At 44.3% G+C, this 20,171-nt stretch overlaps 2 protein-coding genes across 5 annotated transcripts in view; one reads left to right on the top strand and one right to left on the bottom strand.

The window, feature by feature from the left end:
• PFKFB1 (6-phosphofructo-2-kinase/fructose-2,6-biphosphatase 1) overlaps positions 1 to 11,012 on the bottom strand; it is a 59,071-nt gene extending 48,059 nt beyond the window's left edge. The window contains exon 1 of one of the 4 annotated variants that reach the window (XM_033201761.1): positions 10,517 to 11,012. In XM_033201761.1, coding sequence (XP_033057652.1) covers positions 10,517 to 10,544 — 28 coding nt within the window. In that variant the 5' untranslated portion in view covers positions 10,545 to 11,012. Of the gene's footprint in view, positions 1 to 6,026; positions 6,438 to 10,516 lie in introns of those variants that run through there. The other 3 variants (XM_033201759.1, XM_033201760.1, XM_033201758.1) reach the window with 3 other exon arrangements.
• A 1,405-nt stretch (positions 11,013 to 12,417) lies between these two features.
• Positions 12,418 to 19,701, top strand: APEX2 (apurinic/apyrimidinic endodeoxyribonuclease 2). Its single transcript, XM_033201762.1, is given in 8 exon segments — positions 12,418 to 12,552; positions 12,555 to 12,689; positions 13,668 to 13,733; positions 14,351 to 14,494; positions 14,497 to 14,530; positions 15,060 to 15,206; positions 15,755 to 15,824; positions 18,442 to 19,701. Coding segments are annotated over 8 exon segments (1,539 nt in total). The 5' UTR covers positions 12,418 to 12,527; the 3' UTR covers positions 19,360 to 19,701.
• The last annotated feature ends 470 nt before the right edge of the window (positions 19,702 to 20,171 follow it).

Here is a 20,171-nt window from a genome sequence, read left to right as displayed (position 1 = left end):
GAAGGATGTCTGTTTTCATCTCATCTTTTCAACATTCTAGTAGAGGTTATAACCAAGGTAATTAGGTAAGAAAAAGAAAATAAAAGGCATCCGGATTGGAAAGGAAGAGATGAAATTATTTCTATTTGTAGATAACATAATCTTGTATATAGAAAATCCCAAGGAATGCACTAAAAAACACTATTGGACCTAATAAATGAGTCCAGCAATGTTGCAGAATATAAGATCAATATACAAAAATCAATTACATTTATATAAAGTAGCCATGAGCAAACAAAATGAAATTAAGTAAAGCAATTCTATTTATAATAGCATCAAAACAATAAAATGCTTAAAAGAATACTTTAAAAAATGTAAAACACTCTGAAAACTACAAAACAATGCTTAAAATAAAGACCTAAGTAAATGCAACAACATCTCATGTTCAGGGACCTAAAACTTACTATTGTTAAGATGGTAATATTCCCTAACTAATCTATAGATTAAATGCAGCCTCTGTCAAAGTGTCAGCTTAATTATTTGCAGAAATTCATAAATTGATCTTAAAATTTATATGGAAATGCAGAGGACCTAGAATAGCCAAAACAATCTTGAAAACAATCTGAAAAAGAACAAAAATAGAAGACATGCTTCCCAATTTCAAGATTTACTAAAAACTACAGTAATCAAGAATATGTGGTACTGGTACAAGGACAGAGATACATAAACACCAATGGATTAGAACTGAGAGCCCAGAAGTAAACCCTTCAACTTATTATAGTCACCTGATTTTCATCAAGGGTGCCAAGACAATTAAGTAGGGGAAAAAAGAGTCTTCAAAAAATGCTGCTAGGACAACTGGATATCTACATGCAAAAGAATGAAGCTGGATACCCATCTCACACCACATGCAAATATTAACTCAGAATAAATTTAAAAACCTAAATGTAAGAACTAAGACTATAAAACTCTTAGAAAAAAGCCTAGGCGTAAATCTTTGTGACTTCACATGCTATAACATGGATTAACCTTGAAAACATCATGCCCAAAGAAACGAGCCAGATACAAAAGGCCACATACTATATGACTCCCCTTTTATAAAATGTCCAGAATAGGCAAATCCTTAGAGACTGAAAGTAGATTAGTGGTTGCCAGGGGCTAAGGGGAGGGGGTCATCTGGAGTGAGTCTAGAGTATGGAATTCCTTTTTGGCATAAAGAAAATGTTCTGGAATTAGTGGTGATGGTTACACAACTATGTGAATATACTCAAAACCACTGCCTGTATACTTCAAAATGGTGAATTTTATGGTATGTGAATTATATCTCTATCAAAAACAATTTTTTTAAATGTAGGAAAACACATACCAGGCAAATATTAAGCTAAATAAAGCTAATAGGTATATTAGCTAGTAGGTATATTAATATGAGAAAAAAGATTGATTATAGGGCAAAAACATCAATGATACCAAATTACCAGGCATTACCAGAGTTAATAATTTCCTTACATGGTGATAAAATATTCAATTCACAAGGAAGATATAGCAATTCTAAATCTATTTGTAACTACGAACTTTCAAGATTGACAGAAATACAAGGAGACATTAACAAATTTTCCATATCAACAGGCAGCCAAAACCCCAGAAGAATATAGAACATTTGAGCCAGATTAACAAACACAACTTAATCGAGGTATATAGTACACCAAACACAACTGTAAAATGCACATTCTTTTCAAGTGCTCATGGAACATTTACCAGAATTTTCCATAAGTTGGTCCATAAAGCAAGTATCAACAGATTTCAAAGAACTGAAATAATACAAAGTTTGTTCTCTGACTAGAATGGAATTAAAATGGAAATGACAAGAGCACTGATCTATCAAAACAGAAGCTGGTCCAAGGGCTGGCACCAAGTGCTGGAGACCTCCTGCTGTGGTAGGCATTAATCCTTTAGTTGCTAGATGATAATCAGTAGGTCCTGGCTGTCCTGGGAAAGGATTTGAGGTGGCCAGGGTAACTGGGTAAGTGTCAGAGAGACTAAAAAAGCCTGGGACAGTTCCTATTTATAAAATGGACTAGAAATATTTTGAAAATTCATATGGCCATACAATTGTGAATCTGTGGAATATCAGCCCTGTTTAGCAGGCCAATTATAGCATTGGATACGTAAATTAGAAAAGAAGAAAGTCTGAAAATGAATGACCTGAACAGCATGCAACCCTACTAGTTAAAAAAGAGCAACAGAATGAATCCAAAGAAAGTAGGAGAAACAGAATAATGACGAAAAACTAGTTAAATAGAAAATAAAGATAACAGAAAGGATCAAAGAGTCAAAAGTTGATTATTTTAGAAGAATTATAAAAGTGTCAAACTTATAGCAAGATTGATCGAGAAGAAAAGAAGGTGCAAATAAACAATATAACAAAAGAGAAGCTATAACTACAAATGCAACAGAGATTTAAAAAAAGATACAAAAAACTTTACACAAAATAAATTTGAAAACTGATGGGAAGTAGAAAAATTCCTAGAAAACCATGACCTAGGAAAGCTTAAGAAAGCTGACTTTAGTGGAAATAGCAAACTGAAAGGATTCTATAACTGATAAAAGAGATTGTATCAGTTAAAATATTAAAGGAGACACCAGGTCCAAATGGTTTTACCTGGAAATGCTGCCAGGTAAAATATTTGAGGAATGGCTAGTTCTGCAGACAACCTCTGTCAGAGGACAGAATGAAAGGAAATAGTTCCTACCTGATTTTATGAGGTACTATAATCTTGAGACTCTTGGAAAAATTACAGGCCAATCTCTTTCCTGAGTAAAATGCTAAAATCCTAAACAAAATATTAGTGAAAGAAATTCAGAAGTTTTTATTTATCCCAGGACTGCAAGATTATTTCAACACAAGAAAAACTCTAATGTAATGTACCACATTAATGGGTTAAAATAGAAAATTAATGTCATTTCATTGAATACAGAAAACATGTTTAATAAAATTCAATATTCACTCATGTTTTAAAAATTGTACTGGCAAACTCAGAATACACAGGAACCTTTTTAACCTATTAAATGATATCTACCAAAAAAACTACAGCAAATTTACTCAATGGAGAAACTTAAAATCGGGATCAGCATAAGAATATACACTATTAACATTTCTTTTCAACATGTACTGCACATCTCGTGTGTGTGTATTAAAGGTGGGAGGTCTTAGCAGTGTAATAATATAAGAAAAAGATAAAAATAAGGATTGTGGGGAAAAATGAAAGCTATCATTTGCATACAAATTATCAAAACTCATAAGAAAGTTTAGCAGGTTTGCTAGTTACAAATTCATTACATGAAAAACAAGTACAGTTGTATACATTAGCAACATACTGCTATAAAATTTAATTTTCTAAAAAGGTACTATTTAACATAGCAACAAAAATAAGTAAAAAAATCTTACAATGGCATGCAAGCCTTTTATAGATTAAATTATAAAACTTCACTCAACATGAAAAAGTCTGAATATATGGAGTATATACCATGTTTAGGGAAGACTCGCCATCACAAAGATGGCAATTCTCCTCAAATTGATTTGATTTACAGATTGAATGTAATTTCCATCAAAATCCCAAAAGTTCTCTCTCTCTCTCTCTCTCTCTCTCATGTGTGTGTGTGTGTGGTGTGTGTGTGTGTGGTGTGTGTGTGTGTGTGTAACTTGGAAAGCTGATTCCAAAATTTATGGAGAAGAACACTGGGCCAAGAATAGCCAAGACACTCCATAAGAAGGACAAGATGGAGGGACTTGATCTACCAGGATAAAGGTACAAGAATGCCCATTGGATTACTGTTCATAATCAAAAATTAGAAACTACTCAAATGCTCAACAATAGTAAGATGGATAAATAAACTGTGGGATAGTCACAAGGGGAATAAACAAACTACAACTGCTTGCAACAATAACATGGGTGGTTCACATAAACATAATGTTGGATGAGAAAAGAATATGCACAGCTGTTCAAGTACTTTACATGTTAATGTATTTAATCTTCAGAATAACATTAAGTGACTGTGTGTCTTCTAGAGAGGATGCTCCAAGAAAAAGGTGATTCAGACCTTACAGGGACGAATAGACTGGCCTCCCTAGCAAGAGGTGAACCAGACATTGCCCAGACTTGGCAACCACTATCTAAGTTTTTTTGCATCTATGGTCTGATAAAATTTAGTCAAATATTAATGAGTGACTGTCTTGTGCACACAGAGCCCCATTTTTAGCTATGGTCAGTGGTAGAGTGGAAGTGGCACAGAGTGACCATTTACTGAGTGACCATTTACATCTACTATGTGCCAGGATCAGGGCCTGATGTTGAGGATATGATGGTAAATAAGACCACATACCCACTTTCTTGTTTAAATAACAAGAACAATAAGAATTAGGATAATTAACAATTACTGAGTGTGTACTATGTGCTGGACACTCTTCTAAGCATGTCATATGCTTCAGCTCATCTAATCTTCACAACTACACTGTTATTAACTTCCTTTTACAGGTGAGGAAACAGAGAAGCCCAGAGAGGTTAAAAGAGTTGTCCAAGGTCACAGACACAGGGGGAGACAGAGCTGAGACTCAAACCTAAGCAGTCTGGATCCAGAACCTCTGAATCAGTGAATTACTCCCAATAACACTGGGTCATAGGCATTAATTCTGTTTTATAGCTGAGGGAAGTGATGCTCCAAACTAAAGTGAGCACGTATTTATTTTTCATCTTCTATTTGATAGAGACTATATTAGATGATTTATGTATATTATCTCTCCAACTTGAAAGACACAGTTCCCAGGACTATAAGCATTCTAGCTCTGGAGGACCCGTGTATGCAGAGAATGGCTTGCTTGTCAACTAAACAGCCCCTTGGAAAAGGCCAAGAGTGGCTGGCTGGGTGAGAGTACCTCTCAGTCTCCAGGCTCCTAGATCTCCAGCTGAGTGAGTGTGAGAGCTGGTGGAGATAAGAAAGAGAGAGAACAGGAGCCTAGTCTTTTTTGTCTCTCTTCCTCCACCCACACCCTACATCCTGTATATTATAACTATATTTAACATTCTATATGCTCCTGGATCCTCTAAGCAACTACTGCTACCCCCAATATCCCTAAGCCTGGGCCTCTCCTAGCATTAGCAGAGTGGAAACTCGGTTAGCTGGCCTTTGGGGTGTCTGAGTCCCACAGTCCACAGCTGCCTTATCTTAACCCACCTTATGGCCATTCAGGCCACAATCCGTGGGCTGGATGCACCTTGGTCCACCACTGTCGTCTGTTATCTATGGGAAATGGTATACTCCAGTTTCTTTTTAAATATGTCCAGGTTTTATTTACTTTTCTTTTGCCCTTGATCTTTCTTAAATTTCCAAAGTGAGCACCACACCAGTGGGCTGGCCCTGAGAGACTGTCTCTCTCAAATTCCCAGAGCAGCAAGGAAGTCCATATGTGCCAGAAAGCCAACACTGGAGACAGGACATGAAGTGTTTCCCAACCTAGGCAGGTACAGACTCAGAAAAGGCCTGAGAAAGGAGAGGAGCAATACTGACCAGTGACATGGCACTGTTGTGTACGCAGCACCTGTCCCCTGAGAGATGATGCCAGGAGCCATCACCTTATTTCACCCAGGCACTATCAGTCAGACAAGACCAACTCGCAGACACTTCACAGAAGTCACCAAAATGAAACATACTAGGCTATCACTGAACAGTCCTGAACTAGAAATCTTAAATTCTAAACAAGAAACATTCCAAACAAGCTCTGCCTAAGAAATGAAAAGTTCCTAAAGATCCCTCTGATTAAGATGGTCTTAACCTAATCCTCCTTCTCTGTCTTCATCTCTTTCTTTCCGGTTGTCTTCTCTCTCATTCTTTCCTCACCTTTTTGACACTAGCCTCTATTTCATTCAGTTGTTCATCTACTCCAACTTTCAGGTTGAGGTGGGAGTGTATGTTAAGGGAAGGTGCATCCTTTGCTCTTCTACACCCACTCTACCACCACCACCTTGAAACCCACGGAAGTAAACCCCACTTACAGCCCCTTCTCCGATGCAGCCTGCTGCTGCCGCTGCTGTGTGGAATCCAGATCTTCTGCAACCTGGTTTGGGTGAGCTCTCCCATCTCTGGAGACATCTTAGGAGTCGCAGCTAATGACATCACTGCCCACAAGGTACCCGGCCTCACTTCTATCTTACTAGCTGTCTTTTCTCTCACTGTGGTCACAGCAGCAGGTGGACAGGGCTGGGACGGGGGGTGCACTGGGTTTCTAAGCCCTCTCAAAGTCTGTCTTCAGTCCCCTCTCCTCTTTCCTCTGGTCCTAGCCTGCCTCTGCTCCTGTATGTACTAGGGGTATTGGGTGCAGAGAGCAAGAGGTTGGGCAGAGGTCAGGAGAGGCCTCTGAACTCCAAGGGCTGTGTACATAGGAGGTAAGTTGGAGCCCAACAAGGAAGGCAGCCAGCAACACAGCCCAGGTCTGACCAGTCACTTCCCTCCAATGAAGACAAGACTAATAGAGTATGCAAATAAAAGACCAAAGATCATATGCTTACAGCCTGTGTGGGGTAGAGAGGCAAAGGTGATGGAGGTAGGTCTCAGCGGCTTTCCCAGCTTTGAAATTAAAAAATGGGCCTAAGTAGAATGTCAGCTCCAACCCAGAAATCAAGATTTACATCAGAAATGCAAGGTTCCCAAGGACAAAAACACAAACACAAAGTCCCTACTGGGGAATGCAGTGTTTTGAGCTGGCAATTAGAGGCCCAAACTGGACATGGAAGGTCCATTACTTCTCTGCTTCCCCGACCCAAAATGGCCTTGCATCCCTTGTCTTCTCTGGATTCTGCTGCCTTCCTTGCCACAGGGCCTCTCCCACCTGAAATGTGCTGCCTGGGGCACTTTTGAAGAGATGGGCACTATCTGATCATCTTTCTACTCTCTCCAGCCAAGGGCTAAATAAATAGGAGTAAACTGACACCTTTGGAAGAGTGCAGCCATTGCCTGGGGCTGGAGGTGGGGGAATGGTAAGCTCTGCCCACACGGCTGTCAGCCACCGTCAGATTCCCTAAGGAGAATGACATTGGCATCATGAACTGATAGAAAATTTCACTAAAGTTCCTCATGCCAAGCCATTAGGATGGAGATTTAAGAGGGTGGAGGCTGCAGCAGGGAGCAAAGAGCAATGGCCTCAAAGTAGGACAAGTCCATAGGCCAGAGCCATCCAGCCCAGATGAGTCACCCTCACCTGCCCCCTCTCCCTCCCCTGACCCGTTGTTTTGAGGCTTTTATGCGTAGAACTCATAGAACTGCACAGCTTGCCTGGAAGATGCGCAAGTGTGCTCTTACTTCACTCTTCTGCAACCTTCCCACCCCCAGTGAACCTCCAATGACTGGCTACGAGGAAGCTCAACTTTCTTCCACTGAGCTGGGCTACACAAGGGCAATCTCTTGGGGACAGAAATTTCCAATCCTGCCCTCAAATGCTCTCAGTTCCACTTTGCCTTTTAAGAAGTTCCCTAAAATACATTTGCAAGCCTTAGTCTACACAAGGGTCAGATTTCCTCCAGTTGTTGTGTATAAATCATACCAAATTTTTAATACATTCCAGAGCCACCTATCTAAATGAATCAACTGAGACAGCAGATTATGATGGTTAAGAGCAATAGGCTCTAGAGCCATATTTCTTGAGTGGAATCCTACCTCTGCCCCTTGTTGGCTATGAGACAATGAGCAGAAAACTAAACTTTTCAGTGCTTCAGTTTTCTTATCTGGAACATGGGAATGATAGGAGTACCTACCCTCCTTAGGATTGTTGAAGATTCAATGTGTTAAAAAATGTAAAGCAATCTGGGAAATGTTAAAAATATATTATCTAACACTGTTACTCCCTGTGGGAGGTAAATGATAAGACACCTCTTTGACTAACCTGAAACTTTTACTGTAATGCTGGCCATATAGAAAACCCTCAGTTAAGGAAACTTACATTATGGCAAAGGTTTAACATTTATAATATGCAAAGAGCTCCTGCAAATCAATTAGAAGGATGAATTTGGTTTTACTCTTTTGATTTTGTATAAAGACTTGTGAGATCATTTCATCTCACCCTCTCAGGTAAGAAAATTGAGGTCTAGAAATATTTTTCTAGAAATATCCTAAGGTCATGTAGCAAATCAGTGGCCAAGTCAGGAATAGAACACTAGGGACCTAATTTCTCCCAGGCCAGGGCTTTTCTTTAATTAATCAACACACCTGATCTAAGAATGTGGTCTTACAGGTTAGCTCAGAACCTCTAGAGTCTCAGAACTAGACTTTGTAAGAGATACAACTCTTTTAATTCTAATAAATTTCCTGTTATAAATCTGTTAATATTAATAATCTTAATTATAACCCTTTCCTTGTATGTTTTCCATTGCCCACAAAGCAACAACATATCCCTTATCTTATGTGATCCTTACAAACATCCTTGTTAGCCTTACAGGGAAACTGAAGTCTGGGGAGGGGAAGTGGCATGTTCAAGGTAATCTAGCTGGTCACATGAACGTCTCTTCTATGTTTACAATTTTGTCCCCATGACCCTGCCAACAGGCAGAAGGATAATTTTAGCAGCAGGAAATCAGATAGGAAGCTGGCAGGCTTTTGACAAAGTCTGAAAGGGTAAACCTGGGGTCCAGGCTCTAAAACCTAACTTAAAATTGCCTGGAATTAGCTATGAGATTCCTCACTGTACCAATTCTGATCCCAGAAGCAGGAGACCAAAACAAGCTTTACGGAAAGACCTCAGCTTGGTACTCAAGACTTCTCAATCAAGCTTCAGCCTACCTGTCCAGCCATGTCTCTCAGATCTCCATCCTTAAACTTCACTGGCTGACTCACTGGGCCCCAAAATACATGGTGTGTTTTCCTGTTTCTTGCCTTTGCTCCGCCTGAAATGCCATTTTTTCTCCTATTCCCAACACAATCTGACCCACTTTTCAAGGTCCGGTTTGATGTTCACTTCCTTTGGGAAGTGACCCCTGTACCCTTGGGACAGGCCTTGTCTTTGGTTCTTATATTGCCCACCTGCTCCTATCTGAGCAAGTATCCACCAGTATTTTCCTGGTCTGCTTCCCCACTAGACTGTGAACTCCTTGAGGATGGAGACTAGATCTCAGTGATCTGTAATTTGTGTTTCCAGTGTCCAATTCAGGTCTTGGTACAGAGGACAGAGGAGACACTTGCTTATTGTGTTTGTGCAGTCTACATCTCTCTGCCCCAGATGAGATGAACTTGTGGACAACTAATCCTAGTTCAACAAGGTAAATATTATAACAGAGAGCTGTGCAGGGAATTGGATGGGAGAACTAACTTGTCTGAGGTAGGAGGTGGCATCTAGAAAGGTTTCTCTCCCTTGAATGGGACAGAAACAGATAAACACAAGAATTAAGTCCTCTCTGAAAAGGGCCAATGAACTCGTGGCAGAGAAAGGGTTCAGTCAGTACCAGATTCTCATTCAAGACCAAGCTCTGACCTGTAGCTCTTGGTCTAAAATTCTAAAATGGGGCTATCTCTAGGGAAGAAAAGATTACAATGTGATTTCCCAAGGCCCCCAGATCCTGACCCTGTACCCCTCCCAAGTATAGGGCATGTGTATGGGGGGAGAATCCTATGTAAAGGAGCATATGACAGTGCTGATGGATAATAAAGTCATGAATGGGGTCTCCCTATTGGTAGCTCTCAGACTGTTTGGGTATGAATGCATTTGTGGAGAATGAAGGTGTGAGGGGAGACCGACCACACACTTACAAGCTAGGTGCATGTATATGAGTGTCAGGCCTTCTGTGACAGGAGTCTATGATCCCCTTCCTTCTCAGCCACTGTCCTGGCCCACCATCTCTCCACTATTTTCGGCCTCATGCCTGGGCCCCAAACCTCACTGAATCCTAGTCCTGGAAGCGGCTCTCCACAGACCGTAGTCGCACAGGGAGAAGAGCAGTTGGAGGGTTTTGGGTGGGATTGCTTGTGGAGCCTATATGAAAAAGCAAGATCACTACTTTTAGAGCGAGGAAGTCCCGAAATGTCTCCAAAGAGCTTTGGTTTCTGCCTTTCCACCCTTCTTGATCGTGACAGCCCTCTGAGGAACGTTGCCTAGAGACTTTGATTTCCATTTTACTGAGGAAGCTACTGATGCCCAGAGAAGCTAGAGAGTTTGTTCAAAGCGCCACAGCAAATCAACCCTACTTTACACATCAGTGGGGAGGTAAGAGCTATAATCTCAATCACTCAGTTCATTCAAAACCAGACCAGAACAAGTTAGAGAGACTTTCACAGGTGCTAGGGAATTGCCCTGGGGGCCAGGGTCCCACAAAGGCCAGAATGGATTTTTAAAAATATACAGATATATAAATAGGTTACATATAATCTTTTCCCCCACTTTCCCATGCCCTTTAATGCACACGTCAACCAACCATCTACGAAAAGAAAACTTTCCAGAGGGCCTGAAGAATGCATGTGGATTTGTGTAACTCCTGCTTACTTTCCCTTCTTTCTCACCTACCTTTTATTCTAGAGGTTTTTTCTTCCATCGCTAATTATCCAACACTCGGTTCTCTTGCATTTACAGACCCCTAAGGCAGGTCCAGTGGGTGACATCAAAGAGGAAGCCTGGAGGTGTTCGTTGGTTCCCTGAGAAGGCTGAGGATGTACCCTTGTTAAGTGTGTGTGGGGGGGTATGTGCTCTGTTGAAATATCAGCTGTTGTAGTTGCCAAAGAAGTTCCTGAGCCACCCGAAGCCTTTTCTCTTCAGTCCAACCATGTGTTCACCTTGCCCCAAAGGTCAGAACTAATATTAACAGCCACTGCAGAATAGGGAAATTAAAACCAGCTATGGAGACAGGCAAGTTCTGGATTTCGCTGGGGCTGAGTTTCAGATTGGTCTTCAGTGTAAATGGGCATAATCTCTTACTGGAAAGCAATCTGACAATATGAAGCAAGAGCAATAAAAATGTTCATTTCCTTTGTCCTAGTTGTCACGTTCATGGGAGTCAATTCTGAGTCAATAACCCCCAAAGCATGAAAAAGCTTAGGACACACAAATTTTTATTTTAATCACAGAGCTATTTTCTGATAGCAACAACTGGTAAATTTAAGTCCTCCAGGAGGAAAAGCAGTTTACTGCATCTTTCCTGTAACCATTGAGGACGATGGTTCTAACACTTAATTCTGGGGAAAAATAATTATGCTGCAATTCTGGGTGAGGAACCTAAGATGCATCGTTATGCTTTTCCCTGGACATTGGGCATATCCATTACTTCTATTTTTTGTGCTCTCAAAAACAAGCCATGAACCTGTTGATGCTCTTGCTATTTATTCTTCTTTGTTCATTCATTCACCTGACAAACATCTATTGCTTCCCAATATATACTGTGTCTAGTATTAGGGGATGGGCTAACAAGATGAACCAGACATGGTCATTGTTCTCAAGCTGCTGACAGTCTAGGGGCAGCAGAAATAGAAGTCAATGATAGCTGTGTATTATAAGTACTGTGACAGAATGGACCATAGGGTGCCGTGGGGCCCCAGAGGAAAAGACTTAACTGGGGTGGTGTGTGGTTAGTAAAAACACTCAGAAAAGTAATCCTTGACCTAACTAAGATAGGGTTTGAATCCTGGCTCTACTACTTCAGTGTAAGAGAGACTGAACTGTGAGAATGAAGTGAATTCACTCGACATCTCTAACTTAGCCTCAATGCCCCAAACAGGGCTGTCCTGAGAATTAAATGCGATAACATATACAGAAGAGCCATGGATGCATCCGGAGACAGTGCTGCTCACGAGCTTACATTTCCTGGGCCTCGATTTCACTTATCTGAGAAACAGAACCAAGAGTAAGGATGTGTCCGGCTACATCCTTCGGAATATTAAGAGCCAAGACAAATAAAAGCTACAGGGCAGGCTTGAGACAGCCTCCTCCTCCTCCCCTCTGCCCCAATAAAGCCAAAGGCCCTCCTCCTAAGTCTTATCTCAGTGGAGCGACTCTTACTGCTCCCTCCTCCAACCACCTTTGCCCCCATCCAACGCGAGCACTTAGCACCAGCTACTCCTGGGGCGCAAGCGCGGCAGCCATCTATGCACTTAGGTGGGCGGTCCGTCGCATTGAGGGCGGGGCTTTGGCTGCTGAGCAGTTCCGCTCAGGGTCGCCTAAAAAGTGGCAAAATCCCGTTTGTAAGTAACTGGACGCACCACGTGGACTTCTGAGTAGAGGAAAAACGCACTGAGACTCAGGTGTCCGAGCGGAACGCGCGGGACCCCAACTGGAAACTCCTTTCGCCATTCATTGCCCCTAGGCTTCCGCTCTGCTTCTTTCAGCGTCCACCCAGTTCTTTCTCCCGCCAATGAGAACTGAGGAAGTTGAAGCCCCCGCCCGACGTGCGTCAGACGCTTTTGTGGTACGCAGGAGAACGCCTGCGCAAACGCGCGCGGAAGGCGGGCGTGGCCAACTTCTGAACAGCGAGCTACTCGCTCGCGCCTAGTTTGGCGCGGGCTGGGAGGTGTGCCAGCCTGTTAAGATGTTGCGCGTGGTGAGCTGGAACATCATGGGATTCGGAGACCCGTGCAAGGGGTGGCAAATCAGGAACCCAGCAACTGTGCCGCCGTGGCCGTGGGGCGCATTTTGGACGAGCTGAATGCCGATATCGTCTGTCTCCAGGAAACCAAAGTGACCAGTGAGCGCTCTGGATTCCAGGATCCCTGCATACTTTTTCTTTCCCGCTAACTTTTGCCCCGTGTCCCATGTAATTTTACTTTCCCAGTTTCCTATTCTTAGAGTCCTGCCCTTAGACCCAGGTCTCTTCCCTCTTAAACTCCCATTTCCCACCCTAGCTAGATCCCCAGTTGCACTCCATTTCCTGTCTTCAGCAAACTAGCTCCTTCTCGAAACCCCATATCTAGTCAGATTCCCACTCATTCTCTGGCCCCAAACTCAGTCCCCTGAATTTCCTCCTTCCATACGCTGTCCATCTCCCCGCCACCAAGTCAAACCCCCGAATTCTTCATCCTTGCCCCAAGCTCAGATCCTCTAATTCCCACCCCACCTTTGACCCCAGCTCAGTCTTTCTAATTGCCTCCTTTTCACACCTCCAGCTCAGAACCCCGTGTCCCTTATCTATCCCCATCTCTCCTCCCAGCTGAAAGTCCCTAATTCCCACCTCATTTCCCACCCCAAGCTTAGATGTCCTCTTATTTCTTCACCCTCCTGTCTCCCCTTAGAATCCCCTAATTCCTTTTCCCTCCATCCCCAGTTCAGATCCCCTAATTCCCTCTCTCTTACCTCTCACCCTTAGCTCAAATTCCCACTGTCCTCTCATATGTCCATCCCCACCCCCAGCTCCCTCCCATCGTCGAGACCCCCAGGCTTAGCTCTGATTCTTTCCCTCTCCCATCTAATTCTCCACCTCCACTTCATAGTTTCTAACCATCCCCGCCAGCCTTCTAATTCTGATATCAATTTCCTCTCTGACATTTCCCATCTTTCTAGGTGGTCCTCTACTCATAGATACTTCATTCCCGTCACCCCCAACTCCGTCTCTGATGTGTGCAAGGAATTAGCCTACAACTGTAATTCCAGGCCTTTGTGTTTCTCGGATGCTAGTTTTACCTCTGACTTAATCTTACATTTTTTTTTTTTCCCTAGGGATGCACTGACAGAGCCCTGGCTATCGTTGAGGGTTATAACTCCTATTTCAGCTTCAGCCGCAACCGTAGCGGCTATTCTGGTAAATGGGGCTTTCTGTGGACTTTAAATTAGTGATGGAGGCAGATGGGGAAAAGGGCTTCCAATATTTGATGAGAGGGTAATAAAATTTAGACACTTAGTTTACAGAGCTAAAGCTGCATAATAGTAAATTATGTGAAATATAATTTTTATGGATAGAATTATCCTGCTGGACCTCAGAAGTACAGTAGTAGTGTGGTGCTTAATTGTGTGAACTGTGGAGCCAGAAGCCCAGGGTTTGAATCGTGTCTCATTTCCTAGCTGTGCACCCTCTGGCAAGTTACATTACCTCTTGGTGCCTCAGGTTCCTCAGCTAGAAAATGAGGATAATGTTTACCTTCTAGGGCTGTTACGAGGATTAAATGAATTAATTCATGTGATAATAATAATTGCTAATACTTCTCAAGCACTCACCATGTATCAATGTAAAACACTTAGAACATTCTGTGGCTTTTTTAGATGCAGGAACTGAGACTCCAGGGTTTGAATAAGGTTCCCCAAGAACCACACTTTATGAAGATTACTTAGGTGACCTGTGTGGGGACAATTGGAGTGGGACAGGCTGTGCAACAGGCTATTGACTGCCAGGTCTGCTCAGAGTACCCTGTCTGTTCCCAGGTGTAGCTACCTTCTGTAAGGACAACGCTACCCCAGTGGCTGCTGAAGAAGGCCTGAGTGGCCTGTTTGCCACCCAGAATGGGAATGTTGGTTGCTATGGAAATATGGATGAGTTTACCCAAGAGGAACTCCGGGCTCTGGATAGTGAGGCCGGGCCCTCCTCACACAGCATAAGATCTGGTAATAGCTCATATCTCCCTGCTACTGAGCACTGCTGGTGCTACTCTTTGAGTGTGAAGATTCTAAGGCTTGCCCTGTAAACATACATGCACCGTGGTGAAGTTCCCAAATTTGCCTTTCCTGATTTAGTCCTGGCTGGGCTGCTCAGTGTGTGACCCTGGCAAATTTTTCCACCTCTGAGGCTTGAGTTTCCATCTCTACAGTGTGGGGCTGGCCTGGTGATCCAGCCCTTATTACCATAGACATCTCAAAAGCAACTTAGTGCTGAACTCACTGCCCCAGGTTTCTCTCTTTCTGGGTGTTCTCTTTGTGAATAGCAGCGCCATTACCTGGTGGTCATCCTTAGATGTCCCTCTCCCTGCCTTACCAGTAGTCAGTCCCCAGGTCCTTCATGTCAGCTCATTTGTGTCTCTTTAACCCCTTTCTTTTCCATCCCAGACAGTCACCAAATGGAAGCCATATGGTATGGGGAAGGGACAGAAGGGGAGGTTTGAAACTGACCCCTTTTGAAGGTTTCTCTTTTCTCCAGCACATGGGAAGGGAAGGAGAGGATCTTGACCCTAATCAACGTGTACTGCCCCCATGCGGACCCTGGGAGGCCTGAGCGGCTAGTCTTTAAGATGCGCTTCTATCGTTTGCTGCAAATCCGAGCAGAAGCCCTCCTGGCGGCAGGCAGGTACTGCAAGTCTAGGCAGCAAGGCTTCCTTGAGTCGGTCCTGGGTGCCCAGCCCTGTGTTAAGCTCCATTGAAAGGGATATCCACCCTTTCCAAAGAACTCAGAGACAATGGGATATTGTTTCTACCCCACAGAATAGTTTTAAGGGTGAAATGAGATGAGAATGGTAAACTTCCTGGAAGCAAAGGAAAGTCTTGTTCCAGGGAAGGACAGGAAAGTGAGGGTGGGTTAGAGCAATCAAGGGGAGGTGGTATTTGAGCTCACCTCCCCTTGATTGAAGGATAAGAAAAATGCCCATTAGGTACTGATCAGTGAGGCAGTCATGTCAAACATGGAACACTGTCACCTTTGGAGATCAGAATTGGGTTGGTCAGATATGAAAGGCAGCAAGGTTGTGGTAAGATTGGAGAGGTAGGCTGCTATGAGTTGCTGTTGGCTAGGAAGCCTCAATATGGGAGGTGGCCTGTCTGAGCTCATGGGCCCAGGAAAAAGTATACGGGCCAGGACTGCTGCACCCCTTTCTAACAATCCCATATTGTGTTTTTCAGCCATGTGATCATTCTGGGTGACCTGAATACAGCCCACCGCCCCATTGACCACTGGGACGCAGTCAACCTGGTAAGGCTACCTCTAGGTGCCTGGCCCCACTTGACTGATTCTGTTTGTACAGCCAACCAATGCTGAGTTTTTGGCCCAGGGACAGCTTCCTTTATGGGAAAGTGGAGCTTGGTTTGCAATACTATTATAGTACTGAGGATTGGTCGTTCATTCAATAGACAATACTGACTCTGCCGCATACTGAGGACTCAGGAGTCAGATCCAACTCTTGGCTCCTAGGAGCTGTCCAGCATGGTGGTGGGCTACAGACACATGGCTGGCCAATTATAGGATGGTATTCTCAGAGCAGAGACACAGATGGCATCCCAGAAAGCTACGGGAGCTCAGAGATGGGAGTCCTAGGTGAGCTCAGACATCAGGACAGGCAGCTAAAAATGGCTGAATCTTAACAGACAAGTAGAACAGCTTTGAAGTAGCGAAGCATTTTAGCATGGACAAAGGTTTCAAGGTGAGAATTTGCATTGTGTGCTTGGGGAACCACAAGTCCCTTTCTTCTCAGTGACACGGGAAGGGAGGTGAGTGGCAGAAGGTGGGGCTGGAGAGTTGTTGAGGGTCAGATGTTTTCAAGGACTGTGAATTCTACATTGCCTTGGTCATTTCCTTAATACACTGTGTTTCTTGTTTATGAACTTTCAATACCTCCTGGTTACCTCTGTGATACAGAGAAAACATGGAGACCTAGCATTCAGGGCTCTCCATGGACTGTGACCTGTCTCTATTTCCACCTTTAGTGTCCCTACACATTTTGTCCTCTCTAGACAGGTTGTCTCCTGTCGGCCTGTTGTAAAAGTTATTCTCATTCTGGCTTTTTTCACTGTGCCCTGAATTGGTGGACATGACCCCGTCTCTGTCTTTTTGTTATATGAGCCTCTTATCTCTAAGTCCCCCTAGGCCCATGGTTTTCAGCCCCTAACTGCATATTAGAACAAAAATATCAATATCTTAGCACTTCTGCAGACTAATGAACTCAGAACTCTCGGGTGTGGGGCCAGGGTAGTGGCACGTTCTAAAAGCCCCCAGTGTGACTTTATCGTGCAGCCAGGCTTGAGAACCACTGCCCTAGAATCTACAAGCCAGCTCTCATCTTGGCTTGCCTTATGTCTCATGATGGGGGATCAGTGATTTATGTTGGCACAGTCCCACTCAGCACTGGGCTTGGCTTAGAGAAGGACCATGGGAATATTCCTTGATTAATTTGCAGAAGAGCTACATAAATGTAGATATGGCTTCCAGCTGGGAAATGAGCAGAAGTGAGAGAATGGTGGTGGTGTGGTGGTGGGGAGCGGAGAGAATGCTACAAAGTGCGAGCCTTCAGTCCCTCCCTGCCTCATTCCTCTTATGCATTCATTCAGTGTGTTGTTCAGATTCCTGTGATAGCATCATACACCTTTATGCCTTGTCTACTTAGTTCAGAGGTAGCCTAGATCTCTCATGTATACCTCCTTCATTTTCTCCTCCAGGGAAAGAGAACTAATAGTGCCAGCTAAGATGACTTACGGTCTTTCCAAAAGAGCAGAACATTTCCACTTTCCACCAGGCTTGCTCTTTTAGTCTTGTCGTTTCTCTAAATGGCACTGTCATCCTCTTGGTTGCTTCAACTTAAAGCCTGGGAATTGTGCTAGTATTGTCTTTCTTTCTTACTCCACTTCCCACATTCAGTTAGTCTTCAAGTACTATTGATTCTAGCTACAAATCATCTCATAATTTCATGTTCTGTCTCCTCTGGCACCCACCCTAGCCCAAGTGACCATCATCTTGCTTGCACTGTGACTATGGCAGCCATTTCCTGCTGGTATTCTGGTCTCAAGTCTGGTCTTTCCTCAAGTCTTTTGGGTACGCAGCACACTCCCTCCACAGGCCCAGCACAGAGACTGTTCTTAAAGTTAGGAGCACCCTCCACCTAGGTTACTCTTGCTCAGCCCGCACACCTCCCCTCCAGATCACTTCTTGAAAGGAAGTCTCCTTGGTCCCCAGGAGTAGATCAGGTTCCTACTTTGTCCCTGGCATCATGCTTGGCACATAATAGGTACTCCATGAACATTCCTTGCATTGAATGAGTGGGTGGGTAGGTGGAGTGAATGGATGGACTGATGGATGATGGATTGGGGATCAGAGCCTAAGGAAGTATTCAGACCTGGATCCTTGCAGGTCCTCAGCTCAGAAGGTAGGAATGGTCATTGAGGGCTTTGGCACACTAGATAAACCAAATAGTGCCAGAGGGTTTAAAGGAAGAAGCTGACAGTCTTCCTAACTCTTAACCCCAGCCCTACTTCCTAGAGGCAAACACTTTTTTAACTTCCTGTTTTCCGTCATTTTAAAAAGCAGTTCTGGGAATTGCTCTGATTAAACAAACTTTCAGATTTGCCATTGATGGACCAATGCAAGACAAATGCAAGCTCGTGCAGAGGGAAAAAGAAGCATGGTCTTTTAAATCAGTAAGGATGAAAATCAGAATCCCAGCTCTGCCAATTCTGGACTGTGTGACCTTCAGCAGTAGTCCTCTTGGGACAACCAAATTTTCTTATTTGCAAAATGCAGCAGTTAGTCTAAGTCCCTTCCAGTTCTAGGTATCTAGTTCTGTCTCTCTCTCTTCCAACCCCCTTTCCTCCTCACCTAGGAATGCTTTGAAGAGGATCCAGGGCGCAAGTGGATGGACAGCTTGCTCAGTAACTTGGGGTGCCAGTCTGCCTCTCATGTAGGGCCCTTCATTGATAGCTACCGCTGCTTCCAACCAAAGCAGGAGGGTGCCTTCACCTGCTGGTCAGCAGTGACCGGCGCCCGCCATCTCAACTATGGCTCCCGACTTGACTATGTGCTAGGGGACAGGACCCTGGTCATAGACACCTTTCAGGCCTCTTTTCTGCTGCCTGAGGTGATGGGCTCTGACCACTGCCCTGTGGGTGCAGTCTTGAGTGTGTCCTCTGTACCCGCAAAACAGTGCCCACCTCTGTGCACCCGCTTCCTCCCTGAGTTTGCAGGCACCCAGCTCAAGATCCTTCGCTTCCTAGTTCCTCTCAAACAAAGTCCTGTGTTGGAGCAGTCGGTGCTGCAGCACAACAATCAAACCCGGGTACAGACGTGCCAAAACAAAGCTCAAGTGCACTCAACCAGGCCTCGGCCTAGTCAGGCTGGCTCTGGCGGAGGCCAGAAAAACCTGAAGAGCTACTTTCAGCCCTCCCCTAACTGTCCCCAAGCCTCTCCTGACATAGAACTGCCTAGCCCACCACTGATGAGCACCCTCATGACCCCGAAGACTCCAGAAGAGGAAGCAGTGGCCAAAGTGGTGAAGGGGCGGGCCAAGGCTTCAGAAGCCAAAGATGAGAAGGAGGTACGGACCTCATTCTGGAAGTCTGTGCTGGCGGGGCCCTTGCGCACGCCCCTCTGTGGGGGCCACAGGGAGCCATGTGTGATGCGTACTGTGAAGAAGCCAGGACCCAACCTGGGCCGCCGCTTCTACATGTGTGCCAGGCCCCGGGGTCCTCCCACTGATCCCTCCTCCCGGTGCAACTTCTTCCTCTGGAGCAGGCCCAGCTGAACCAATGGAGGCCTGGAGACGTCTGGCATAGTCACCCCTGCATGTGATCTGAGGCCAGCTCCCCTTCCCTGAGCTGCCTCCTGCTTCTCCCCGAAAGTCTCCTACCCTTCTCTTCCTCTTCTAAGCCCTCTCTTCCTCACTGATCTTCCTACCTAGCTCCTTGTTGGTGAGCTTTTTGCACCTTAATCCTGTGACCCAGCCCGCTACACCACTTTCCACCTTCCTGTCTGAAGTACACGGACACTGGCTGCCCTGGGAAGTTGTGTGATTTTAAATCACTTCTGTCTTTGCTGGAAAATGTATTTGTGCATAAATAAAGTCTGTGTATTTGTTTCAGGGTTGCACTTTGAGTGGACATTGTGGATGTACTCCATAAAGTTGAGTCAAAGAAGCTATCTCAATACTGGGTTTGCCAGCTGCCTGTAGCCCAATAATATAATTCCCAGGGAAAGGGGAAGAGGGAGGAGGGAATAGTGAGGAGTGAGGAGCAGTGCTCACCATAAAGGGTTCTCTGCTTAGTTGTAGGAGTTTACTGTACTGCTGCGGTTAAATCAGCAAGGGAGGTGGGCTATGTAGCCTTAAACCAGAGCTTTCCAACTAGTGTGCCGCACAGCTGCACCAGTGGGTTACAGAGTTGAAAGAAATAGGGTCCTCAGCTCTCAGCATTGCCAGGCAGGGCCTGAGATCACACAAGTCTCAGGGAAGATCACCTCCTTAGCAAGTAGTATCATTAGTGCCCCTAAGTGTGCCATGGAAATGTTTCCCATATACTGTGACCTGGAAAGTGGAAGCATTGCTTTCAACACAGTGCT

The sequence above is a fragment of the Trachypithecus francoisi genome, unplaced genomic scaffold (assembly GCF_009764315.1).
Source record: "Trachypithecus francoisi isolate TF-2019V2 unplaced genomic scaffold, Tfra_2.0 Lachesis_group6, whole genome shotgun sequence".
Lineage (NCBI taxonomy): Eukaryota > Metazoa > Chordata > Mammalia > Primates > Cercopithecidae > Trachypithecus > Trachypithecus francoisi.
This window is presented reverse-complemented; position numbering and strand designations above follow the sequence as displayed.